This window comes from Seriola aureovittata, chromosome 22, assembly GCF_021018895.1.
Source record: "Seriola aureovittata isolate HTS-2021-v1 ecotype China chromosome 22, ASM2101889v1, whole genome shotgun sequence".
Lineage (NCBI taxonomy): Eukaryota > Metazoa > Chordata > Actinopteri > Carangiformes > Carangidae > Seriola > Seriola aureovittata.
In genome coordinates, this window is record NC_079385.1 from 11,115,931 (window position 1) to 11,143,900 (window position 27,970).

The 27,970-nt window shown below is 42.5% G+C and overlaps 1 protein-coding gene and 1 long non-coding RNA gene across 2 annotated transcripts in view; one reads left to right on the plus strand and one right to left on the minus strand.

Moving 5' to 3' along the window:
- The window catches only part of LOC130163336 (uncharacterized), a 93,794-nt gene that overhangs the window by 5,018 nt on the left and 60,806 nt on the right, over nucleotides 1-27,970 (minus strand). The window lies entirely within an intron of this gene.
- On the plus strand, nucleotides 8,128-26,350 carry gpr37b (G protein-coupled receptor 37b). Its single transcript, XM_056367468.1, has 2 exons — nucleotides 8,128-9,914; nucleotides 21,295-26,350. Exons 1-2 carry the CDS (start codon nucleotides 8,853-8,855, stop codon nucleotides 22,111-22,113), a joined length of 1,881 nt encoding a protein of 626 aa, XP_056223443.1. The 5' UTR covers nucleotides 8,128-8,852; the 3' UTR covers nucleotides 22,114-26,350.

A 27,970-nucleotide genomic window follows, 5' to 3' on the forward strand; every position in this document is an offset into this window, starting at 1 on the left:
TGCTTAAAACAAACAGCATGCGGACATACTGTGCATGCACGTTTGTGCACACACTGGTGATGAAGAGCAGTCCTTAGGAGGCAGAATTAATGAAGCAGCAAACAAGGCCACGCTGAGCCACACACTCCTCCAGCTCTTCTCTTTCTCTTCCTTTCTCTATCCTCTTCATCTTTTTTTATTTTCTTTGAGTCCACTTTGACTACATACAAATGTACTTTTCTCTGCATATCCATCTTCTTATAGCCTCTATAGCCTTCTATGGGCATCTAGACAGACAGTGTCTCCTTTCTCTGTCTCTCTCTCTCCCTCTCGCCTTCCCTTTATCACACACATTCACAGCACAGTATGTAAGAATATATAATGTGTGGGTGCTTATTAGCTGATCCCCTATGGCCAAGTTGAAACTCAGGGATATTAGATTTCCTTCCTCAAAGCTCAATGCTAGTAAGGGTGAAACTATAGGGAACACACACACACACACACACACGCACACAGTCATATATATACACACACTCATTATGCACGCATAGAGTCGAGCCAGTATAAAAAATGCATGTATATGCCCAGACACACACACAGAGACCAAACACTTATATAGTCAACAGCCTGTAAATAGCAAAAAGTAAAATTGTGTCACTCTGACCAGTGCGCCTAACTGCTTTCCTCCAGTCATGGCTGTATATTCTGTAATGTACAGCAATATCATTAAAGAAATATATGTATATGTCAGTGTCCACCGTCCTGATCAGTGACATTTTGCAATGATTATGTAGAAAATAGATGAAGCTGCTGAAAATAAGCACTCCTGTCTCCCTCTGTATTTCTCTTTCTGTAGCATAGTGACATCTGCTGACCAGCTGAGGAAGTGCATACTCAGGTACACACTCATGCACACCACACATGCAGACACACACTGCGCACAAATTGCACACTTCCATAAAAAGACAAAAACAAATTTATCTTCACAGAGACTTCGATGCGAAAAAAAAAAAGAGTTTGCAGGCGGTGCTTCTGTTTACTTCCTCCGCCTGAGCAGGAAATGATATTCCCTCTGTGTTTAAATAGCCTGTGCGTGAAATCTCAGCCATCTGTGTTTTATTGAAATTGTGTTGTGCTCCATCAGTGTCAAGGAGACCTTGTGGGTGAGAGAGCCAGGAGGATGAAAAAGACAAAAGGAAGGGCGTCAGGTGGGTGGCAAGGCGCCCGGGTGACCCCAGGTGCAAGAAATGTCACCTCTGGAGATCTTCAGTGCCTCCACATGTATAGGAATTCTCAAAGGAGCAGTACTAGATGACTTCTCTCAATAAAGGCAGTAGTAAAACATAGACACAAACACTGTTTGCATGTTTGTTTGCATAGATTACAACCGGCCACACAGAGTAACAACCAAGCGTCCAATCAAATCTTTCCCTGTGATCCACGCTGCAGGTTTTATTGAGTTTTGCCAGAGACCGGAGAAGCGTTATCTTGCAAAGCGGATAGTGGACACGGGCACAACGCAGATGAACATGGTTATTTTATGGTACATCAGCATCACAGTCATCGAGGGAGTGAAGTTAGTGATGGAGGTTTCTGATTTGGACAGTACATATCTGAAGTTATCAAAACACCATCACCATCATCATCATCATCATTACAGACTGAAAAAAAAAAAAGCAAGCATGGCCCCTAGTCTAACCAGTAGGGGGTGCTGTTGCTCTTGCCTATCCTGCTCTGTGTACTGTATGTCTCTTGACATTGTATTGTATTGACATATCTACCCACAAATCAACTTTTTGTCTCTCTTGCGGTTGCCGAAGATTTAATAATAAAAACGCAATAAGGAATAGTTAGTGTAGCAGCTGGATTCATGTTCCTAACATGCTTTACATTTATTTTTACCTAAAGCTATGAAAAACAAATGAGAATAATTCAAAGAAAACCTACTTTGTTCTGTGATTAGAGACATTTCTGGACACTAGCTACTCAGTAACTCAAACCTCACCTAAGCCACACCAGGTTTGTATTGTTTTGCTCTTCTCACACAGAGCACACAGGGACCATGCCACTCTCTGGAGATGTCTCTGTACAAACCTCTCTCTCCCCTCCCAGATGACAGTAACGCATGACTGTGTATGCTCTTGTTAGCTCCCAGGTGTCCACAAAGGAAATGTGGCAATGTTAAACTCAATAATTAGATACAATACAGTAAATATGACCAGATCAGCTTTGGACATAATTCAGCCACCTGTCACTAATCTCCTGGAAACCCTCCAGTTTACTCACAAGAGGCACAGATGATGCAGTGGCCTGTCTCCAGCATTTCGCATTTACCACACTTAGAGTCTAACAGACCACTTTTCATTGATTCCCGCCCCGCTTTCAACGCCGTCCAGTGGCATCAGATGATTAAGAAGCTCCTTAGAGCACTTTAAAGTTCTCAGCAATTTCCTTTAGCACACCTCAAGCGATGAAGGTTGATAACGCTGCCACCAAAGCCACTGTCATTACCCAGGATTGTGTGCTCAGCCCAATTTCTTTTGACTCTTTGACTTTTTTTTTTTAACAAAAGCCTGTCGCAACCCTCGAATGCACCGACCCCTGTCACCAGCCAAATCGCCTCCTATCTGTATGGTAGTGTCACTGAACCTGATCATCTATACTTAACCACAGGAAACTGCAGCACAGGTTCAATCACAGACCACTTTCGTGCTAATTCTCCTCTTCTATTATGCACTGAGTTTAAAATTCAAAAGCAACTCCATCCTGATCCGCATCACCCAATAACTCTAACTGTCACGACTCTTATCCAGAACCCAGTCAACAACGCCAAAATCAAACGTTGTACCTCCATTTTTGGGGACTTCATCCCCATAATGGCGCATATCTATCTATCAATACTATAATGTGTGGGACACATTTTTCCTCCTCCATTAAATTGCTGTAAATGTGCTGGTAGTTAATTAAATGTCAGGTTCAGGAAGTCAAATGTTTCTGTGGCTCCACTCTCCATGAGACTCGTTCACCCACTTAAAGGATATCAGGATCGGTAGCAGCGAGATGAGACACTGTGGCTCTATAACTGTAAGGGGTCATTTACTGCAATCATACAGCAGAGTCTTTATCCACTGTGGAGATCCCTGCAAACAGTGGATACCCTGCAGTTACCTGCTGTGTGAAGAAAACAGTGGTTGCGGATGTGTGAGTGGGTTATTTTTTTTGAGCTTTTGGGAGTATCACGGCGCTTTAGCAGCATTTTCTCTCTCTGGCCAGGAACAGTCAAAGTCACCTCTCACTCTGGCCCCATCTGAATGCTAAATAAGATCACCTCTCCACCTTAAATGGATGAATAATTACGCTCTCAATCACAGGTGGGATGAGAAAGAGGGACAAGAGGAGAGCAATCAACTGGCTGGAAGTCAGTGCGGAGGGAAAGTCAGTAACAAAGACAAAAGATGTTAAGATGTATTAATGAATATGTGCTACTGCCTTAAAGAAAGCATGACGAGGGTTAGAAGATAATGCAAAGACGTGTGGACAAAATACACTTGAAAAAGACCAAATAAATAAATAAATAAAGGAGGTAGAGACAGAAAATGAACATTTTAAGATCATGAAAGCTAAGGAGAAAAAACTGAAGGAAAACTAAAATATACAAAAAATACAATGTAAATTTGTTGGTTGATGCCTGAGTTCATAACGTGTAGAGAATGTGTTTAAGGCCCAGTGACTTTTCACTTCATTGAAGAATATATTGATGATTTTTTTGCTTCAATAAAAAGCAGTAATATTTGGGTGTGCTATAACATGAATCATCCACCAAGTCTCAGTTTTCTCCTTCATTTTGTTTCTGTATATTTGAGGGAAATAAAAAAAAAAATTAAGACTTTTGAGAAAAATCACAAAACTCACTAGTTCTGATCTCTGTCTGTTCTGTGTTTATTATTGTAAACATCTGTAAACGCCAAAATTTCTATGTGCTTTCCTTCACGTGTCCTTGCTGCTCTATGAAACACCATTAGATGGCAGCATTGGGCTGTGCGTTGACATGTGCGCTGAGCCACTTCGAGTCATGACTACAGGAATCATCACTCATGAAGATGTACCGTCACCACTGAAAGATAATGTTATTCAGCATAAAGGGATGAAGCTTAAAGGATGACAACGCCTTCGGTGAAAAGCTCTGAGAACGGCGGCCCACTGTGTTCGACTGTAAGCAGCTCGATAACACGCTCCACAGCAAATCAAAGGATTATTGGACAGAAAGAGGTGGAAGTGCAGCTGGAAACAGATCTATAAGTCTTAGAGATATGCCTGCAATGTCCACCGCTGAGAAAAACAGCTTCATGGCTATGGTTAACAGCTTAACACTCCTACTTATAGCCATAGTTTATAAAGACACTTTCACGGTGACATGGTCTTCAGGATTGCAGCCACAGGCTAACTGACTAATAAAACTCTCCAGACAGCCACTGATTTATATTGAAAAATAGCTTTAACAGAAAAGGCCACAGGGGAGGTGGAGGTGTAAATAATTTAGAAAAGTAAAAGTGTAAAAAACTGCCCCCCCGCCGCCACCCCCCTGGAGCTTCCTGTGGTATAACCAAATTGAATCAAACTGAATGCTTCTATAATTCATTGGTGTCCTTGTTTATGTGTGTGTTGGTCTGTTTGGTTTAGCATGTGTGAATGCACAGGCCTGTTTCTGTCTCTGTTTATTTCCCCAGATTGCTTCAGTTCTTTTTTTGTATCTTTCTGTGTGTGTGTGTGTGTGTGTGTGTGTGTATAAATTATTTTCCACACAGCACACACACACACACACACACACACACAAAAAAAACACACACTGAACCCCATGAAATCTTCATGGCGGGAGCATGTTCCTCCTCCTGCCGACTGTACGCCCCACTGAACTCATGACTCTTCACTGTGTGTGAGTGCCCTGCTGTGCATGTGTGCACAGACTCTCTCACTTGCGGTTCATGTGTATAAACGCATGGCGCGCGCCCTTGATGTCCCTCCGTGTCTGAACCGTTGAGTGTTTCCATGCATTCGTACATCAGCGAGAGAACGTCTCTTCTTTATCTCCACCCACACGCCTCGACTCGCCAAGTCTCCCTGGACCACATGTACAATAGACATGATAATTACATGTGAAGTGTTGCCCTGCGCCCTTCCAGCTGATTAAAATGGCACCGTAAGTTGCTGTGGTGGTATTTTCAAGGTCAGATACACAGTGTAATTTGAAGGATTTAACCTGTGAAGCCCGGGGGATGTTGAATATTTACTGAGTGATTAGCTTTGCCAGGATTTTGCACAGTTACAAGACATTTTGATGTCAAAGGGAAAAAAAATCAAATGTTTCCATTAATTCAAGTATAACCATGCATGACTCATTAGGCAAATGCACTCTGCGCAGAGAAGTTAAGATGCAAAAAGTGAATGAGATATCTCCTCCTCTGCTCCGACAACTGCTGCATGCCTTTGAGCAAACCAATACTGTTTTTATTATTTGACTCACTTTCGCCACAGGGATCATTAAACTTTCACTGAATCCTAAATAGCTGAGGCGCTTGGTCGAATGTTCTCTCGATGCTACTTGTGCGCAGAACTTCTTTTTTTCAAGCTGAATCAAGGTCAGATGAAGATATTGGCAGGAGCAACTCAAGTTATCTATCTTCAGTATTCTCCCCTGTGGTGAAACTTGGCTGTGTGGGAAGGAGTGGCATTTGTGTGTATGTGTGTGTGTGTATGTGTGTGTGTGTGTGTGTGTGTGTGTGTGTGTGTGTGTGTGTGTGTGTGTGTGTGTGGGCTCCCCTGGCTGGAATTGGCTCCAGTCACCTATTTGATGTAGAAGGTCACCAGCTAGATGTCTGTTGTGTCTGCCAACTCACTCTCCTCTCGCTCAGATTCTCCCACTACCTGCATATGTTTTTGGAAAACACACGCGCACACACACGCACGCACGCACGCACGCACGCACGCACACACACACACACACACACACACACACACACACACACACACACACACACACACACACACACACACACACACACACACACAAGTAAATAAGCCTGCAAATATGTAAGTATTTGTATTTGTTTGCAGCCACATGCTTGTGTTTGTACACTCGCACATACTTCCATTTCTAAAACCTCGTGTGAACGTTCCTGTGTTACTGAGTGTGTGTTCTGTCATGGTTAAGGCTGGAGGTTGTGGTCTGAGACTCACAGCAGTGTGAAAGGTCCACTTACTGTACTAAGAGCACTTAGGACTAAATGAAATGAGCACATTATGCCTTGAGAGTCTCTTGAATTATTGACAGAGCTACTGGACGCGCAGTACTTTCATCACAGGTTGTGGGTTGCGCGCGTGTGTCCGTGTTAGTGTGTGTATTTAATCACAGTAGCCACATACATATGGATGACAAATTAAAGGATAAAACGTCTTAGCGAGGTGTTGCGCCACGACATGCTGCTCCTTGATATTGATTTGACAAGTCTCTGAACTCTACTGTTCATCCAAAACATATTCCCTCATTTGGTGTTTTGATGATGGCGGTGGAGACTGAGAGCACCGTCTGACACGTTCATGCAAGATCTTCTGATGTGGTGGCAGCAGATGATTCAATTAATTTTCATTCCCATCAAACCAGTCAGTGACGTCTCGTGCCCTGTGGATGGGGGCATCGTCATCAGGACAGAAGTGTTTCATCACAGGATAAAGGTGATCACTCATAACAACTTTGTGATGATTTACAGTGACCCCTCAAGAGGGCCCGAACCAAGCTAGCAAAATGCCCCCCCCCCTTCCCTCCTACAGGACAACAGAGCCACAACATTCCCTCACTGTAAGGATCCATTCAGGTCTGAGCTGTTCTCTGGGCGTACGCCTCACATGCGTTCACCTAACTTGTGGAGAATCCGGTGAGCGTCACGGTCATCAAATGCGCGCTGTCGACCACAATGACCCATTTACTGACGTCTCTCCCATAGACCTAAATGCGGATGTCCCTTTAGTCACTGTTCCTACTGAAACGCTGGCTTGAGACTGAAGCTGCTGCCACCTGCGCCCAAAGTCACTTTCTTTTCCTCCTGCCATCGTGACACAAAATCAGAGGCAACTGGGCCTGCTCAGTAATTTTATCCATGATGCCACAGAGCATGATGGGATGTTAACTGCTTAATTGTACCACGCAGAGCACCTGAGCAGAAGCATCTGCAATCATCGTGTTTCTCCACTCATTTATTCAGGTTTCTACTTTGATTTGCACCTGTCTGTATCCCTGTATCCCCTAATTCTGTGTGTCATTAGTTGAGCTGCAGCATAATATCATCCCCACTGGGTACATGTACCTGCTTGGAAATCACTGTACATTAAGTAGCTATATATTGCTTTGAGAACATGCCATTATCTCACACTGGAGAAATTACAGTAAATTACTGACAGAGACATATAGTGAAAGTACATTATGCACGATATACTGTAAAAAAGTACATTATCACAGAAAGGGGTCTCAATGCTGTTTGCAATAACTAACACTAGATACTTCAACACCAACTGACAAAGTCCGCGTTTGTACTTCTTCCAACATGTGATCAGATATTAGTTTAACAGGCCTCTTCAGTGACTTCAAGCACCCTCTTTATGGAAGAACAAGTTTTTATGGAGACATGGTTGAGTTATTGATGCATGCAGCTATAGAATAAACCGCAATCAATGTCCATATCCCGTAGGTCTGCAGTTAGGTGAAATCAATCCAGAAAACCAGATGAAAATCACTTTAAGAAACGATGGTGATTGCAGGCAGCGCGCTGAGGATGTGAGGGGTGAATGTGAATGATTCAGGGGGCCCACGGCTGGAGAGGGACAACGAGTCTAGGCTTGGGTCTAATGCTTGGTCTGAAAATAGAAGTTTTTTTTTAAGCAAATAAAAATATGTCTGGCCTTAAATGAAAGAGTTTTCTTTTCATATTAGATAAATGTAAGTGTTATAAACGGCTTTAGTTGTTGTCCAACTGCGTCGATATCACAGCGCCGCCTTTGCGTATAAATTAAAAACTGGGTAATGTATTTATTAGCGCGTCTTGTCGGGCGTGGCTGGCTTGTCTGCCGTGGGGGCTGCAGCCGTGGTGTGCTCCGGGGCTGCTGGATGCTCCATGATGGATGAAGAGTGACAGATCGGGGTTAGCCGCCAGGGGAGTCCATTTTCTTTCAGCGCACGGTCCTCCTCGAGGAGAAAAGCATGAGGAGGAATGGACGAGAAACAGAGAGAGGAGCGACCGATTTCCACCCCTCCTCTTTCCCTCTCTGTCACACTCTCTCTCTCCTCTCTACTCCAGTGCATCGCAACATAGTGGGCTTTACCCGGACTGCACCGCATTGACGCTGCTGCTGCCAGCCGACCCAGCCCACTGAACTAACGCGCCAACATACACACTCTTTTTAGGTGCTACTACCCACAGCTGGAAACTGGATGCTGTGCGGATTGTGAGTGTGTGTGTTTGTGTGTGTGGATATGCAACAATTCCCTCTATACCTATCTTTGCTGCTCCTTCTCTGGATCCGGACTCTGATTCGCTGTCCTGCTCGGTAATGTCAAGACTCTGGACGCGGGAGTGACTCGGGGAGGAGGCTCGGAGATTATTGCAGCTGCAGCACATATAGTGCACCACACGAATTTGGGATATAACTTACAAGTCTGCAGAGCTCACGCCACGAATGTAGCCATGTACTTGAAACCGTGAGCTCCCCTCTGTGCTCTGTCTCCAACATGGGTGTTGACTGAATGGAAGAGTATCCCCGCGCTGTCACAGAGGTATGAGGATGCACTTGTGAGGATTAAAACTGTACTCACTAATTCCTGGACCATGCAGATTCTGCAGCCTAGGACGTTATTCGTGTTACTGGCCCATGCACATGTGTTCTTATCTCTGAGACATAATGGAGAAGTGCGGAGTAAAGAGGACAGCAACACCAGCGCGTACGCTGCCAGGACTTTCCATGGGTCAATGCGGGAGAGTCATCAAAACAAAGCCAGGGACCGTGCGCTCTCGGCGGGATATGCCACAGGTGCATCCTCGGCGGAGCTGCAGGCGCAGCGGGCAATTACCAGAGGGACCCTTAACTCCACTCACCCCTGGAAGAGGGTAATTGCAGGAGAAACGAGGCGATTTGGACACAACAAACGTGACTTCAATAGGACCGTGACACCCATGGAGGATCCCAACGCCGTCTCACATTGGGACCCGACGCGCCACCATAATAAGAGGATAAAGTTGAATGGCGGTCTGAGTAGTACGAGGACGCCAGCAGGTGGACACTACAATGCGGCTAAGCCCTCCTCAATGGGCCGGGGAGACGGAGGAGGGGGACCCGAGGAGGGAGACAGGCACAAGAGAGGCACAAAAGACGAGCAGAAGAAAGCCTGGAAGAGGGGGAGAACCCGGCTGAACAAAGGCGCAGTGCTCTTGGCTCAACCTCACGTGTCGCCTTGGGAACCCATCCCCAAGCCTCTGGCCCTCACCTCCACCGACCTGCCCTTTGACCTTTTCACCAGGAGGCCCGAGTTCTTCACTTTCAGAGAGGAGAACCCCTGGGACGCCACGCCGATCACCCCTCCCAGCTCGCAGGATTTCGGAGACGAGATCAAGAACCCCTTTTACCCGGTGACGAGTGAGACTTACGGCGCGTACGCGATCACATGCGTGTCCGGGGTCATTTTCCTCGTGGGGATAGCGGGCAACATCGCTATCCTGTGCATCGTGTGCCAGAACTACTACATGAAGAGCATCTCCAACTCCCTGCTGGCTAATCTGGCTGTCTGGGATTTTGTGCTCATCTTCTTCTGCCTGCCCATGGTGGTGTTCCACGAACTGACCAAGTCCTGGCTGCTGGGGGAGTTCACCTGCAAAGTGGTTCCCTATGTGGAGGTAAATTTTGCGTTTTTATTCTGCTCTGACTTTGTTTCATGCATGGTTATTTCATATTGTCCTGGGGATGTTTAAATTATGCTTTGAAGCAATGCCTTCTGCAGAGATGTCAGATGGTAAATGGGCTCATTAACATATCACCCACCCCTGTCTGAATGTGATCAAGCTTCTATAGTGACAGCAGACATCATCTGTTGGACTTGAGGCTATGAAAATGAGGTTTCACACTCATGTTGCTTGTGTAAATGGACTTAAAGAGTTGGGTGTCAGTCCCAATGCCCCGACAGGCCTGAAAGCACACAGGCACCGCTATAGGATGTCACCTCAGCCAGAGCACCTGCTGCTGCTGGAGAGACAGGGAGCCTCACCTAGCCCTCAAGACATGTAGAAAACACACACACACACACACACACACACACACACACACACACACCAGGATGTAAGGCAGTAGCTTCCTTTCACCCTCTTTTTTATAACACTCTTGGACCTTGTGCTTACATAGTGAATGACAAATGTTGCAGGAGCACAAGCACACGCACACGCACACACACACACACACACACACACACACACACAGTGTCACTCTCTGTCGCTCCTTGTCCTTGTTTTTCTGTCAGTCTTTCACACACCTAAGTTCACCAGCAGTGGAGGGATGCTAGACAGGTTGTTTACACCATGTTAATACCTTCCCTTTTGTGTGCTCGCTGCAATTACACCAGTGTCAGATTCACTCGAAAGCGTCTTTTGTACAGAGCAGGGCAGGGGTTTCCAGCTCAGGGGTCTTAAGCTTGTTTTGAATGGCCATTGTCACAACCTGGCAAAAGGGAAGACAACACACATCATTTTGAAGGTTTGTCTTTACCCAAATTCTACATAAAATCAGGCCGCAGCAGATGAAATGGAACGAAATGAACTTGCGGGGTGGTGTCTGAGGCGCATGAGTAAGTGAGAGATGCACTGTGTGGTGCAGCAAAATGAGAAAAGACTAGACATCAGGAGAGAGAGAGAGAGACAGAGAGAGAGACAGAGAGAGTCTGACTTTCTCCTCTACAGCCAGGCAGCGAGCCACAACAGGTGACCACAATTCAACTTGGACCCCACCCTCCAGAGAATGCTACAGACGGAGGGCTGTCACATAATGAAGCAGTAATAAGAGCAGGTGAACAGTATGTTATTGTCCTCATATTCCCTTCATGACGGGTTTCTGTGCGTTGGTAATTTGACAATGTTGAGCTTTGATTTTTACAAAAAGGTAAGGCATTAATGGCTTGGCTTTTTGAAAAGACATTTTCAAAAACATCCCCACAGACAGAGGTGACGACCAGTTTCGGGAGAAACATTACTGAAGTTGGTAATTTCAGTGTGAAATTGGCTTATAGATCCAAGACCAAGCAATTCTTTTCTTTCCTCTGATGCATGTGTGCAGCGCTCAGTTAAAGATTGCTACCTCTGATAGTTCTGCAAGAAATTAGACCACAAGTAGAGAAACATAAAAATAGCCTCACAGCCTAAGAGTGAGGTCACATTCACCTTTCACTGAGGTATAGCTTTAGTCAAAGTTGTAAAGCTGCAGGGTCACTGTCAAGAGTTGCAAACATGCATTTACCTGCAGCCTATGATTGTTCATGTTGCACCCACCCTGACCACAAAGCATACATTATAATCATGTGCACTTATTTGTTATTGCATACGAACAAATCACAGGGTATTATTTAATAACCTTACCAACACATTTCTCTTATTGCACAGTATGTGTGTTGGGAGCCCGCTATACGTGAGGTCCAACAGCTTTGTAGGGACAAAAATGCTGGACCACCCCCACCACCCAATTTAAAAGGGGGGGATGCATTATGTCAATGAAGGGACCCCACAAGTATAGTAAAACAAGAGATGTGTGTGTGGGTGTGTGTGTGTGTGGGGGGGGGTGTACTCACTTGTCTCTGAGCATTTACTATAACATGAATATGCATTCTGTATCTATCAGGACATGTTCACTAGAGTCTGTGTTTACTTTGATGTTTGTGTGTCTGTGTGCGTGCGCATGCATGTGTCAGGCCGTGAGTAATGCAGCCTGGGGCTCACGCTCTCCCTGTGGAACATTCAGTGAAACACATACACACCCTATGGAGTGACTTTATTCTTCACTTAACCCAAATTCAGTCACTGGAGACATCAACATTTGGCCTGAAATAAAGACACACAATATTCAGTCACACATGCTTGAATATACACGCTACACGCAACACACACACACACGCACACACACACAAACACACACACACACACACACACAAACACACACAGGCACTTTCATGCAAACATGACGTGTGCATGCTTAATCAGAGGCTACAGTGGTACAGTGTCCACTGAAAGTCTCCCATGGTGCTGCCTTCAGTAAACCTCGTTTTATTCGGTGTTTAACGGAGTATGGGATTTTCAATACCTCACAGAGAAAGCAATTTCAGGTGTGAGATGCGAGCAAACACAGCAGGAAAATTGTAAGAGCGCTGCACAAAATAAAATGTGAGCTAAAGTCGGCCCGCATTATTTCAGATGCGCTCCCGTTCCATGCTGTTGTCACTGCAGACGACCCCTCCAGGCAGCGATGCACAGAGCAGAAAATTCTGGCAAAACTAATGGGTGATAATTGGCTTTTTGCACCTGGCAGTTGATTAGGATAAGTCTTGAAAGTAGGTTAAAATACACACACATAACCAGAGCAGGAAGCATTTTATAAGCCAGAGGGGGAATGAGTCATTTGTCAGGGTTCATTCAGAACTATGCTGCTGTAACTTTTTTGTCTTGTTAACCCTACACAAAGAGATGCTTTCAAATCACCAGTGGAAAAAGCAAGTAAAGGATGGTGAATGCTAATGATAATTTTACATGGATCTTTGTCATGCATCACCATGAACATTGATTTTTTTTTTTTTTTTTTTTTTAAACCAATGGATGCTTATTGGCAAATATTCATTGATTTATAGCATGAAAAAAAGCTGTTTACAAGATTTTAATCAGGATGATTGTAACCGAGATACATCTTGTTGTTCAATAGTGTAGTGCATGAAAATGTATAAAATGTATCACTTTAAATCTCAAAAATATTTATATGGACAAAATTGAAACCATACATCCCCAGTCCTTTAGTCAGATTCACACATAATCTGACAATTGCTACACATACTGTGTGCAGCAGCCTGACAGCCACTCCTATTAGCAGACAGATATGACTGTGTTTTAAAAAAAAATAAAAACTTTTACAGCTAATTGCCAGTCATCACCATGGGACATAAATCTAGTGACTCCCTAAAGGCGCATTGTCTCATTAGTGTTATATTGGCAATTCCACTAACAGTACCACCATATACCATGTCACCACAGGCTCTATAGTTTGAGCCATAATGGCTTATATTGATTTATAGTACAAAAATATCATAATATAGTGCAGCTTTCAGTCAACTCAACACTGAACTATTTGGTGCGTGCATCCCTTTAGTCTGTGTTTCTCATTTATACACTATACTGTGTACAATACCCTGTAGTCAGAAGCTGTAGGCTGTCTTTGCTATGGTACAGTGGGCTTCAGCTGGCAGAGAGAGAGAAACAGACTATTGAAGCAGAGCAGGAAAGAGGCTGAAGAAAGTGACAGAGCGATAGATTGGCAGAAAGAGAGAGAGAGAGAGAGGAGAAGGAGAAAGAGGCACATGGCTGCATGCAGCCACAGAGGGCCAGAGGAATGTATTGTGCTGAAATTGGTGGTAACGGCAGCACATACATCAGCTTGACACGTTCACATTCACTGCTCCAACTCACACATGCACACAGGGGGAACACCCACACACACGCACGCACGCACACATACATACATATACACACACACACACACACACACACACACACACACACATTCAAATAACATCATCAGAATTACAAAATTAATTTTCTCTGCAGGGATGTGTGACACCCGGGAATATAAGGCTGTTTCACGCTCCCAGGAGAGCTCACACGCAATTACACTTTTCTTTCTAGTATCCGACGTTGCAAAAATGGTAACTTCCACAGTCACCCAAAATAATAACTATCACTAAACTTTTATGGTGGAGCTCTGGAGATGTCCACCTCCTTCTTATATCAAGAGAGTCGATGAAAATAGGTCCAGTTTCTCACTATATATAGCTATATACATCCATAGGCTCTTTGTCTATTTATCTAGCTAACTATCTAGCCAGAAGACACACACACACACACACACACACACACACACACACACACACAAAGTCAGTAGGGTGTGCTGATCCTCCAGATGGGTGGGATGGCCTTCTCTCCACTGATCACTGCCCACGGCTGTTCTCCTTCTCTCTCTCTCTCTCTCTCTCTGCATCAGCTATCTGTGATTAGAAGCAAGCCTCAGGGGGAAGACACACACACACACACACACACACAGTTTGAAAGCATTCTGGCACACGCACACACAATTGAGCTTATACGCTGAGTGCTTCCATACAGTTACAGTATAGACACTGTAGCAACACATAAACACAACTTAAACACACACTAGGTCTCGTGCCCTTTGTGTTCTCAGACCGTCTATTAGGCATGCGAATGATAGTTAATTGGAAGATATTTAAATTATTCAGAGTATATAATTAATGGCTCTACATAATGCATGATGGTGAGTCCATGAAGTCAGCTCTTTGTCCGTGGATGAGTAGATAGTGTTTTTTGTATGATGAGACAAGACCACACAACAAGACGAAGCAGAGATTAGGCTTGCTGTTGGATGCAATTAACCAAATTGATAATTATCCATGTAAATATGAAATATTCATTGGATGATTAGGTGTGTTGGTGAAAATGAAAAAGAACAGTGTATCACTTTCAGATCAACACAGAACAGGCCCGGCATATTGCCAGCCTTCATAGAAGAGAGCAGAAAAGAATATGAAAGCTATTGAGTTTTTGTGTTGCCACCAACATAACACTTCTAGGCAGGAGTCAATGACCTGGAATAAGACTTTGCAGCAGCCACTGTGCGCTGAGAGCAGAATGAATTTTTTATTGTCCAGGGGAAATCTGCCACAGGTCAGGATATAATTTAATGGAAGAGGAATTTATTGTCTGGAATTAACTGCCTCAGACACACTGTAAAGGCCTGACACAGAGAGCAACAGAACAGAGGAGGAACTGTACTGTATTGATTGTTGCTATGAATTTAATTAAAGAAAAGAGCAAGAGGAAAAACTGTGTGAGTGCTATTTATGAATCCTATGACTAGAATTAATTATGCCTGAGAATACAATAGAATACAATACAATAGAAAATAATACAATAGAATAGACTAATGTTGTCTTGACCTTGGAAACAGTACACAAAGTCAATCCTTTGTCCAATAGAAAAATAACATGTTAATTAATGAGCTTTAGGTTTCCAGTCTTTGTGCTAAGCTAAGCTAAGCGACTGCTAGCTCCAGATTTATATTTACCGTACAGACATCAGTGTTATCGACCTTTTCATCTTACTCTCAGCAAGAAAGCAAAGCGTGTATTTGCCAAAATACTCAGAGAACAAAGGGAATATTAATTCCATGACAACTAGCTAGACAACCACTGTCTGCTGAAGAAGGCCATGTGATATAATTGAAAACTCCCGAACAGATACTAAATGGAAATGTTATGAAACTTTCAACCACATTTTGTGGACATCTCAAGACCCTATTTATGTCATTTGAAAACAACTAAACCATCTCCATTACAACTGAACTCCATCCATTGAGTGAAGTCAATAGGTGTGATTGAAAGCTTAAGAGAGACTGAATGAAGACAGGCTGTCAACAAATGATATCAGTGGTGAGGTTGCACAAAGACACGATGAAAGGAGAAGTGCTTCTTTGAAAATCTGCATATGTCTAAAGCTCAGCCAAATTTTGACCCTACTTTTACACCTGCATCCGATTGGACAAAAACAATCGAGTCTCAAAGCAACTCAAAGTCCAATCAGAGGGCAGGTGCTTCCGTTACCTTCACCACCGCTTCAGCTCCTGCAGCTTTCAGCTCTGAGTTTTACACACAGTTTACTGCTTTGTATCTGTACACAGATTTTCACAACAACACTTAGTGTGTCTTAGTGTAACCTCACCACTGATATCACTTATTCACAGATTTTATTCACAGTCTCTCTCTTTTTCAAAATTACACATCTTTTCTACACATGTACAAACTTGAATTTCTCATTCTGGTAAATACAGGTTTAAAAAAAAAAAAAAGGTTGATTAACAACTAAAAACTTTAGAATTATTTGTGAAAATCACTGCACAAGCTTAAAATCTTTTGGACCCATTTGAGCCCATAGTTGTGGCCTTTTAAAGTTTTATTCTCTAACATCATCGGAGAAGAATCTCTACCCACCCACAAGGACGGACCCAGCCAGTCTGTCAGCCATAACCCCACACATAGACACACACGCTCATGTATGCACCATCCTCACTGGTCATATACACAAACCCAGAATAAATATAAATTTTAATAATTATGCATAAATGTAGACATGCTCAGACGCACACACACACTCACTCACATATGGCTGAGCATGCCAACCCACAGCACTTGTTTATCTCTCCCAGGCACACATCACAGCTGTTAGACGGATGGTCGCTGTCAGTGGCGGGGTCTCTGGTTAGAGTTATGGTCTGCCGGAGCCTGCACTGGGTCACACACTCAGCATAGAAAAAGGACTGCAGCCGAAATAACCCTTTGTCTTCCTGGCTCATTACTAGGAGACAGTATGTGTAGGTGTGTGTTGTTGTGTCTGCACATTAGCCCATTCATCACCAGATAACACCCATTATCCCTGACAGTGGCTGTCGTCACAGTATGGCCGCACAGGCTCCACCAGCACTTGTTAAGACCCAATTAATAAACACGAGGCCTTTGTGCCACCAGCTCACAGGACCTTTAATCAAGAAGTTAATGGGCCGTTATTAAAAACAGCACTGGGGGAAAATGTCTTTCTCACCTGCTGCGCACAGAGATGGCCGGAACCTGAAACGTGTTGAGGATGAAAGGCCTTTTCCCCCCTTTCTTCCTTTTTCAGCCCTTGAAATCCAAGGTTGATAACACGTAGATGATATGATGTGGAAAAACTGTTCTGAGCTACTTTACAAGTTGTATATAGTCAGTTTATGACAGGTGTTTTTGAAATTTGACCTGATAACTTTACAAGGTCAAAGGGAATATTTCTAATTATAGCACGCACAATTTTCAGATAATTCACAAAGTGGGATATTGAAGGACTGCTTTGACATTTAGGGAATTATTCAAACTTCCAAAATACCACTCATGTCTGTACAACAAATATACAACAACCAGCAGCTGTTTAGTTTAGCTTAGCATAAAGACTGGAAACAGGGGGAAACAGCTAGCCTGTAGTTTAAAAACAACAGTTTATAGTTATACAAATATTTATGGTTAGACCATTTCCTGTAAAACCCCTCCGCTAAGCTAAGCTAAGCTAAGCTAGCTGGCTGTAGCCTTCTGTTAACCATACAGGCTTGAGAGTAGTATCGGTCCTCTCACCTAACTCTCTGCAAGAAGGAAAATATTCCCTTAAAGGGAGAGTGGGGCATAGAAACCACAAAAAGTAGAAAATCATTATCTTGTGTTTTTTCCCACATTATTGCATTACTGCTATAAATTAGTAATAAGATTTAAATGATAATATTTTACGTTTCCAGCCCCAAGGCTAGCACGCCTGTTATCTCTCCAGCAGGTAAAGTGAACATGACAGGGTCAAGGCTGCTGTTTGGAAGAAATGCCACATTAACATTGTTAATCATTCTGAACAAGTCATGGCTTATTTCTCTCTTCCTGTCACTTTGGGCTGTCTCTATCTCACTGATGTGTTCCCCTGCTATTGTTCTCTATTCATTCTCAGTCTGTTGGTTCTTTCTCTCATTCTCAGTTTCTCCCACTCACTTGTTACTTTCTTCTTCTTCTTCCCTTTCCATTCTTCTTCTGTCCCTGTTTCTCATTCCCTCATTTGCATAACCCCCTTCACAAACACACACAAAGACCTTCATCACCGCACCAGGCCTGACTCTTGCACTCTCTCTCTCTCATCTCCCCTCCAGTACAAAGCTACGCTTGTTCACCCTGCCCTTGCTCCCCGCCCCGACACACAGATCAAAGCTGGGTTTCCTGGTCCTCCATGACAGCCTTTATAGCCACTCCAACCCTGTTGTTCAAGCCATGAAATATTCACCATGTGCAAGCACCTGTCCATGTGTGCTGAGGGTTTATGTGTGTTCGCATACAGCCATCACATAGGGAAATAAAGGTGTGTTTGGTGTGCATGGAGAAAAAAGTGGGTCACACGTAGAGCCTGATATGATACTTCTTTAACTATTAAAGTAAAAGGATGATGGGCCAATGTACATGGGAAAATAAAGGTATTTTTAACTGTTAAGACTGGCAACACAAGGCCAGGTCTGTCAGATCCAGCAGCTGTCAAACACACCTCGTTGTTCTGAGTTAAAACACTCAAATATATCCCTAACATGCAGCATTATAGTGTGTAAACTGTGGAGTGGGATAGAGAAATAAATAGCAGACAGCAATTTCAGTGAATGGTATCCACACTGACAGATGAGTCAGAGAATGAAGTGAGCAGAGTTGCTCTGGGTCTATTTCAGCAACATGTTGCAGATGAAAGGTGCTTTTTCTTTTTTTTTGGTTTGTGTTTTGTTCATACTGGAGCCAAGATGAGGCTGTCAAAATGCTGTTTAAACTTTAGTGCCATAAGAGCTAGAGATCATCTCATGGATATTACACAAAACAAACTACGGCAGAATAGTAAAAAAAAAAAAAAAACAAAAAAAACATTAAAATCATATAGGAATATCAGATCTGCATGTTAAACAGTCAGTATTGAACAGAAAACTATCAGAGGCCAAAAATGTATTTGGGATGTAGGGATGGGGTTTGATAACATTTTCTTTAATCTGAATTCCTTATCAAATCTTTTTAAGTAGTTTGGTGGAAAATGAAGATAATTGTCCATAAAAAGATTTTTTTTTTTTTTGCTCAGAAGTAACAGAACAAATTTCAACTTGATATTTAAGAATTTAGCTTCTTCTAATGAAGTGAATAAAAGAATTTCTCTGTTTTATTGTGATTTAGGGACCAGTTACCTGATAAAGATAACCCTGACACCAGCAGAAACAGTAATCAACTATCAAACAGGGTTGTGTATATGTTATCAGGTTATCAGACTCTTTTTTAAATAAACAAATGAAAAAAAAGGGTTCAATAAGGGAGATCTCGTCACTATTGGGATATCACTTTTAGACTGGTATTAATTTGATTGGATTGGATTTTGACCTTTGCCAATATAATAAAAATAGTGGTAATATGAGTGCGTTTACTGTAATGCCTCTACAAACTGATTTCTGTATTGTACCTTCATTAATGTATGACTTTATGCTTAGTTCCAGTGCATGTGCTCCAAAGGTTTTTGGGACAGTTCTTTTGGGAAAACCTCTCTCCTCTGCAATGGAAGATTTTGCTAGTGCAATCGAAACATATGCAAATCCTTGCAACTTTACATGAGCATGTCTGACTTTTCAACTGAGCTCTTCATAATTTACCTTTTCTGTTGTTTACACCAGTAAACAACACCTGTAGACATTGATGAAAATAGGCTTAGCTCAAGACTGCTGCACAGTCTCCTGCATATATTTGATTTTCAGCACCTGGCTTTCCAAGCATTTGTAACTAACTGTAAGATGACAACATCTGCCAAGGGTACTCAAATTTTGACACCTGCCCAAACTACCTAACAGGTAAATCTGTCTATTTTGAATAAACCACTCACATAAATATTTTTTGGCTTAAATCAATTTCACATTGCTCTGAAAAAATATGCATCGCTTAAAAGTCTAATGAATAATGACTGCTGAGCTTTGGCTACATTTCAAAACAATTCATTAAAATTATAGTTACAAGATTGTGGCGTGATGGCAGATAATAAACCGTCCTGGTCCAAAACGCAGTCACATTGATCACACAGAGAGCTGGAGTCCGTGGGCAGTTTGTCTACCCCACTTACCCCTCACTGTTCCATGTGGTCGCCCTTCATTAGCCTAGTTATGACCTCCGTGTGTGTCAGAGGGTCAGTGTGTGTGTGTATATATATATATATATATATATATATGTGTGTGTGTGTGTGTGTGTGTGTGTGTGTGTGTGTGTCAGACTTCAACACACAGAACATCTTGCAGTGTGTGTACATCTATATCTGTTCAGGAAGTATGTGTTTAGAGCACTAAAGCTGCGGCTCACTGGGGCCATCTGGGAAGCTGGCTGTTGTAATTAAATCTGATATGAAGGGAGGAATCGTGGGAGGAAAGTGAGGAGGGGTGAACAGAGAGGAACACAGGGCGAGGCGAGGAGGTGAAAGGGGAGAAGATAAAAAAGTGTGAGACAAGGTGAGACAGGGTGGACGATGGGTGGGGATCAGTGGCTGCTCTGGCAGATTTAGTACTGAAATCATGGAAGAAACTGGTTCATGTAAGGACACAAGTGCACACACACACACAAGCGTGCGCACACACACACTCCAGCTGCAGAGGCATATTTTTGCAGGGTGCTCACTCTGCCAAAATGACTGTTAATCCAACAGATGCTTTCTCATGCTGAGGAAATTTGTGTGCTCGCTGACAATTTGCAGAGTTTATATATGGAGAACATGGAGGCTATGCCAGGTAATTAGCTGCTACAAGAAGGTTTGAGTGAGATATTAACAGCAAACCAGTGGAATGTTTAGAAATTTGGTTAATTAGTAAAACCGTCATTGAATAGAGAGTGTAAAAATACATTTGATTTAGTGAACGCAGTGATGACAGCGTTTAATCCACCCTCTCAGCCGCTACGTGCTACACATACACATTCAGGGATGCTACACTGTGTTGATAGCAGCTTATAGCTTTCCACTGTGCTCCTATTGCCCCATTGCTTGTAATTACACCAGTGTCGTGCGCACCTAAAGGCCAATGCCATTACTGTGTGGTGGCTGACTTTAACAGTGTCAGACATTTTCTGCACTGGGGATAATATTGTTAGTTCCTAGTATTTAAGACCAGGGACCTGACAGCCTTGAGTGCAACTTGGAAAAGTGTCACATCAGTATTTCCCATCCGTCAATTGAAATGGTTATAGATTATCACCAGTACATATGCGTATTTTCTTGCAGCACCATGATGCAGTGGGGGAGTCTATCTTTAAAGAGTCTCTGCAACCCGCCAAGAGAAAATGCCTGTAGTTTGATTGTGCTCAATGATTAAATTAACTTTTTAATCCTGATGAATGATTTCTGCTTGTTTCTTCAGGTGGCGTCTTTGGGTGTGACCACCTTCACCTTGTGCGCCCTGTGCATCGACCGCTTCCGTGCAGCCACCAACGTCCAGATGTACTATGAGATGATCGAGAACTGCACATCTACTACTGCCAAGCTAGCCGTCATCTGGATCGGTGCTCTTCTCTTGGCCCTGCCGGAGCTCCTCATTCGTCAGCTGGTGGCAGAAGACACGGGAATGCCGGACGAGCCTCCTGTTGAACGCTGCATCATCAGGATATCCACCTCACTTCCTGACATGCTCTACGTGCTGGGCCTGACCTACGAGGGCGCTCGGCTGTGGTGGTGCTTCGGCTGCTACTTTTGCTTGCCCACCCTCTTCACCATTGGGTGCTCATTGGTAACGGCGCGCAAGATCCGGCGTGCAGAGCAGGCCAGCGTGCGCAGCAACAAGAAGCAGATCCGGCTGGAGAGCCAGATGAACTGCACCGTTGTGGCGCTGGCGATCGTCTACGGTGCGTGCGTGGTGCCTGAGAACATCTGCAACATAGTTTCTGCGTACATGGCGGCCGGTGTTCCTGAGCACACCATGTCTGTCCTCCATCTTCTCTCCCAACTGCTGCTCTTCTGTCGGGCCGCCGTAACGCCAGCGCTGCTGCTGCTCCTGTGTCGCCCGCTGGGCAGGGCCTTCCTAGACTGCTGCTGTTGCTGCTGCTGCTGTAACAACGCGCCGTCCTCGGCCACGGCCAGCGACGATAACGAACACGAGTGCACCACCGAGCTGGAGCTGTCGCCGTTCAGCACCATCCGCAGGGAGCTGAGTAACTACACACCTGCCGGCTCCAACTGCTAAACTGACATTCCTCGTTAGGGATGGAGAGTTCACTAGCCTGCTATCTGCCTGTGGCTAGTAGTTCTCACACTTGGCTAGGAGACATCTGCCTTACCTGGTCTGGTCACATTTTTAAACGAGTGCATGAAGGGAGTTGGACACTGAATAATCATGTTCAGCCAGTGTCCTATGTCCTCAACTTTCAGTCCTTACCATTATACTGTACGTTTGCAGTAACTGTGTAACCCTCATTTCCCAGGAAAGCTGACAAAAAGCAAAATCTTCTTTTCCCTCATGCCCTGGGGTGCTCTTAAAACAGGGTCAGTACATATTTTTAGCAATCCTGCCTGAAACCTTACAAACCTCCCTTGTGTAGACCTTGTATGCCTAAATATCTTTGAACAGTTGGGGTGGTCTTTTAACCTGTCTGATGTCTGGTTCCTCACAAGAGGTTTGAATCAAGTTAATTTTATTTTAATTAAGCTGATTCTGAGGCAGAAAAACTAAACAGAAAAAAAACTGCTGGCCTCATGCTTTTAGTGACAGGTCAAGGTAATAATATTTATAACTGTACAACGTACAAATGATTGTACAGAATAATCATAATGAGTTCTCTTAAAATTAACAAAACAGTTTGTGATTATAAATGTGTCTGGCCACCATAAATAATATTTATGTATGGGAAACTGTGCTGCGAATCTAAGGGGAGAAATAATCAATGCCAATCACCTTCCAAATGTGTCACTAGTGAAATTATGGGGACTAAGCTAATTAATCAAAGCGACCTTGTACAATAATTTAAACACAGCATTCATCCAGTAGGCTGACACTGCCTATAGATGTACAGGACTCGGTTTACAGACTACATCAGCTGCAATGTGCAGTTCATATAATGGTGCACACATGGGAACAAGGCTTCTGATAATTAAACTAGCGCAGGGCGTCTCAGCAGTAATGACAGTTTGCAAGAGGAAAACACAAAGGAAATATATTGCATTGGAGAATCCAAATGTACACAACACTACAAACTGTATAGTGAAAAATATCCAGTTGACTCAAACATAACTGGGCTGGTCTCAGAGAACAACAACGTGGACTTGAGTGGAATTAAATGGTTTGGAATGGACTAATTGAAATCACATTAGAGTTGAATGGAGCGGAATGGAATCAGATGAAACACTACAGATTCAATTGAATGAAGTGAATATGAATAGAGTTGAAAGTAATGGAACATAACACCGTAGAATATAATCGAAAGGGACGGACTCTGCGTGAACTGGACTGAAAATGAATATCTGCACTACACTGTTGTATCATGTTACGCCTTACACTTTGGGCTGTATATATACTGTACACTTTCTTTGGTGCTCTTATGATGAATGCGCTGTAAACAACAAATCCATCGGTTCGACTTAGAATCACAAGTAATTGAGCTTGGGGCTGTTTCTGGTCAGGAAGACAGATCACAGTTATCTGCGACTGTGGAATACATCAACAACAGTGAGGTAAAGAGAAAAAATAAATAAATGTAGAGTTTCACTGAGCCACAGACAGTTTAAAGAGATCGCCTGAATCTTTGAGTATAAATAATGCCTTTAGGAAGAATGACACTTGACACTACAAGTGTGGTGGCACTTTATTTTACCGTACAGTAATTACGTAAGTAGTGGTTAATAGATCACTAGTAAAGACTGATAAATAAAAGTAATTAACATTGTAGAGTTATACTTTAATAGATGTAATAATTAATTAGTAGCTACATATTTTTATTACATTGGTACAGAAATATAATTAGTGGCAGTAAGTTCTGTTATGTAACATGTTAACAAGGACAGTAACTATTAACCATTTACTAGATAATTACACCATATTATTTACTTATAAAAAAAAAAAAAGTGCCAATACTGCATAATACCACTGTAAATACTAGTAAGTGCTGGACTGTAAATATAAGTGGAATTATATATTTGTACCAATAGTCACTGCAAAGTTCATAGTAAATAAAAAGTAGATATTTAATTTGTTATTTTTTTTTTTTATGATTCCTGAACTGTAAAACAAAGTGCTACCATGACTACAGCATGTAAATCAAATCAAAGGCAATACGGTAACAGACTGTTTGCTAACTCCCTCCCCTGAACGACTGTCCAGTCTTAGCTCAGCTACTGTAGCATATTAGGGGCGGCTGGTCTGTCAAGTTCAGGATAACTCCACATTCCAAAGTGGTGCCATGAGCAAAGGCCTGTTTTCTAGTGAACATAATATGTAGTATTTCCGCACTGTGTGGAACCCGATCCTGGATGATATCAGAATTTAGGGAAATGTTAGCATCTTTGTTGATACTCCAGCATCATCATTGTTAGCTTAGATAGTGTTACACTGACTCATCAGTAAGTCCTCATCCTTTTCACTGATAACGTTAAAAGTGAAAATATACTGCTTGAAAATACAAATAAGTATCCAAGCAGACAACACTGTTATTTTCCAACATAATAGTCTGGTGATACATTATTTCTTATCATATTTACAATACTAGGAGGACGTAGTCCTACCCAGCAACAGTGTTGTTTCACGATGTCTACATGGATCATCAGCTTGTGGGAATTCTGTCTTTATGCAAGGTACATGCAGCATTAGCCTCACTCTTCTATATTTCAGACCCTTTAACAGGGTTGTTGTTTTCAAATGAGTCTGTTAATGTTATCTCAGTTAGCTAACTAGCTACAACTAAGAAAATCCTCCAGCAACACGAGTTACTGCAGCCGACAAACTCATCAGTTGCCATAAGAGGCTGCCTTTGTCTACATGAAGGATCCATTCTGGCAGTAATTACTAAGAAAATCTTCCTCTTTTATCATAACAGAAAACTCCACAAGCGTAGCAACAGTAACTAAGGAGTTCAGGGCTTAGCAAACAGCAAATTCTTGACCTCTTATACCCTTTGCAGTTTCATTACTTGGGTTTCTAAGGAGAACCAATGAAATGTTTTTCACAGTGTATAAATTTACAAGTGTATTGTACTGTAAATCTGTTTTCTTAATCCTACTAATCAGACCTGGGTTAAAACATGGTTCAAACCACGATGTCACTTCATCACAACGCAGGTAATTGAAATTATACTGAAAAATGGAAAGCCCAAACATTTGGTACCATCCGGTGTTATGGCAGACGTATGAAGAGGATTGAAGAAAATGACTCTTACAAGCCTTTTGTTTGTTTGTTAAACTCAATTTAAAGAAAAAAAAGAAAAAAAGAAGAGAGATTACAAGGTGGTGAACTCTGTGATGACCCAGGTGTGATGTTCACTGGTATACTGTATATTGCGATGAATCTTTTACGTACGATTCTGCACTGCCAAACACCTTCTATTTGTCTGTCTCTTGTGCTCTTGTGGTAGTAGCACACTATCTCTGGGTGTCTCTCTCAGCGTGGAGGTCAGTTTGCTCTTAGCTCCATCAATACAGTGAGGGGAGTATTGCTATAAATCATAAAAAGGTTTGACGAAAGCCAGGTCCAGTCATGCTCAAAACATATGTGTACACTATGGAGAGAAACAGGGTTTTTTCTTTTTTTCCCTGCCCCAGCTCGAGGCAGCAGCCCTTTGGCTCAAATCAACTCCAGTTTATCAGCTCTAAGAGATCCAGGTGGATGTAGCCTCTGGTTGGCGCTGCCTGCAGTTCTTCATGTTAATAGAGGAAATGGGCAACAACACAGCAGCTCTGCAACACAATGCCCTGCAGCCTTTTTGACAACTCTTTTTATTACCATCACTATCAGGCTATTGTGGGCCAATGTGTAAACCCGTCCAGAGATTATAGTGTATATGGCCTAGCACAAGCTGACTTTTTCTCTGTTAAATCACTTTGGAATTCCCACCCATTTATTTTATTTTTTTTTTTTGATGGGACTTGTGTGTAAACTGACCTCCTGATTCTAATTATCTTTTTTCTGCATATTTCTGGAAGTATAGCTCATTCTAAATGGCTCCGTGTGTAGTAACGTGGTTCAAACTATTGATGAAGTGATTCTTGTAAATCAGTCAGTGGGACGTTTATTCTGAACTTTGTGAGTATCCTCTTCACTCTGAGCAAAATGTGTCTGTATTTGATACCTGAAAATGTAAGCACACGGCCACTATTGTCTCTAAGTCTAGTCACAGGTTTCTAAATAGCTTTTTATATAGCCAAAAACCGTCCCTTTGTTTATCAAAGAACTTCTATCTTGAAAACTGTATATTAAAATCCTAAATGTACTATTACTGTTGTGTTGGTTTCTTGTGTGTATTAACTATTTTATATACCAAAGGAAAGTTGAGTGTTAGAGTGGCATCATCTTTAATATTTCATTGCTTCACTTGACAGACAAACAGAACTCTTTATAATCCAAAGCAAAGAAATAATCCAGCCTTCTGCCTCCATGCCAAAGGTTTGTTGCCATGAATATAATTACAGTTAAAAGGGTTTTGCCAGCAATTTGATGTTGCTCTTCCAGAAAATTGAGGGACTTTAAAGACAGATTTAAAAAAGAGAAGAGTCAAAACTGATGCAGCGGAGGCAGAAGGATTCCAACAATACGGGTCGAACTCGAAAGTCACTGAATATTACAATTTCCATAATGCAATGCAATTCGTTGGACTTTTGCTGCCTGGTAAATCCCCAATTCAGACAAACTCCACACCTCCAGCTTTTAGCACAAGCCATCTCTTATAAGTCTCCAGGCTCAAGCTGTGACTAAACTGATCTTTATTAGTGAGGTGCCCCTTTAAGAACATATTTTGAATTAACAAAAAAAAAAAAAAATGCATATCTGAATTTCCCATTCTTCATTAAGAAGATTAATTTTTTTTTTAAACGAGGGTAAGAGGTATTTGTGGTTAAGAGGGTTTTGGCAGGAAGAAAAATTTGAACGTGAATACTTGACACAACATACTGTACTTGTATTATTTTTCGGTTATCACCACACTGGCTTTACTTCTCTTCAGAAATGAAAGTGAGGTTTTCTTTTGAAAGATGGAGTAAAACTCTTCTCCTCCTTGGGAATAAGTCTCAGTGTGTCCTCATGTCCTGATTTCTGTAAGATCCCTTTGCTACCGCTGTACCATAGCAAAAAAGTGTCTTCATTTTTCTTCCTGTTCACATAACAGAGGGCCCTTTAAAATATTCATCAGCGATGTATCACTGTTCTCTGTTCTCCCAACACATCCTACACACCCTTCTCTCTCTCTCTCCTCTCTGTTGCCTTGCTCTTTGTCTGTTGCATCCAAAGTGTTATACAACGATGACGACAGCGGCCGACGTCCTGGGTCTGTGTTTGCGATAAGGACGCAGAACAGAACTGTTTATACCTCCTGTAACAGAATTAGCTGTCGTTCTGGAACACTGAGCAGATGCCAGCAAGCTTCCGCAAGAACCAAAGACGTCTTGTGTGCACCCCCCCCCCAGAGGACGTCGCTCACTCCCACTGGTTTTGAGGAGGTGGTCTCTCTCATTTCTTCTCTATATCTTACTCTGTCTCATGTCTAGAGAGGAAATGCAGGTTATAGAGATGGGGGGGGTGGGGGTGGGGGTGGGGGTGTTCACTTTTACAAATCGGAGTCAAACAGACTGAAATACAGGTGAAACTCAAAAAATTAGAATATCGTGCAAAGGTTCGTTTATTCCAGCAATTAGATTTACAAGGTGAAACTAATGTATGACATAGGTTCATAACATGCAACTCAAGATATTTCAAGCCTTCATTTAATATAATTTTGATGATTATGGCTTACAACTTATGAAAACCTCAAATTGAAAATCTCAAAAAATTAGAATATCACATACAATTAATAGAAAGGGGATTTTAAACAGAGAAATATTGGCCCTCTGAAAGGTTTAATCTT

What these genes read in the sequence shown, in the direction of transcription:
- gpr37b (XM_056367468.1), top strand. Translation starts at nt 8,853, where the DNA reads ATGCAGATTCTGCAGCCTAGGACGTTATTCGTGTTACTGGCCCATGCA. An exon ending in AAGTGGTTCCCTATGTGGAG is followed by an intron (nt 9,915 to 21,294) that starts GTAAATTTTGCG and finishes TTGTTTCTTCAG; the next exon opens with GTGGCGTCTTTGGGTGTGAC.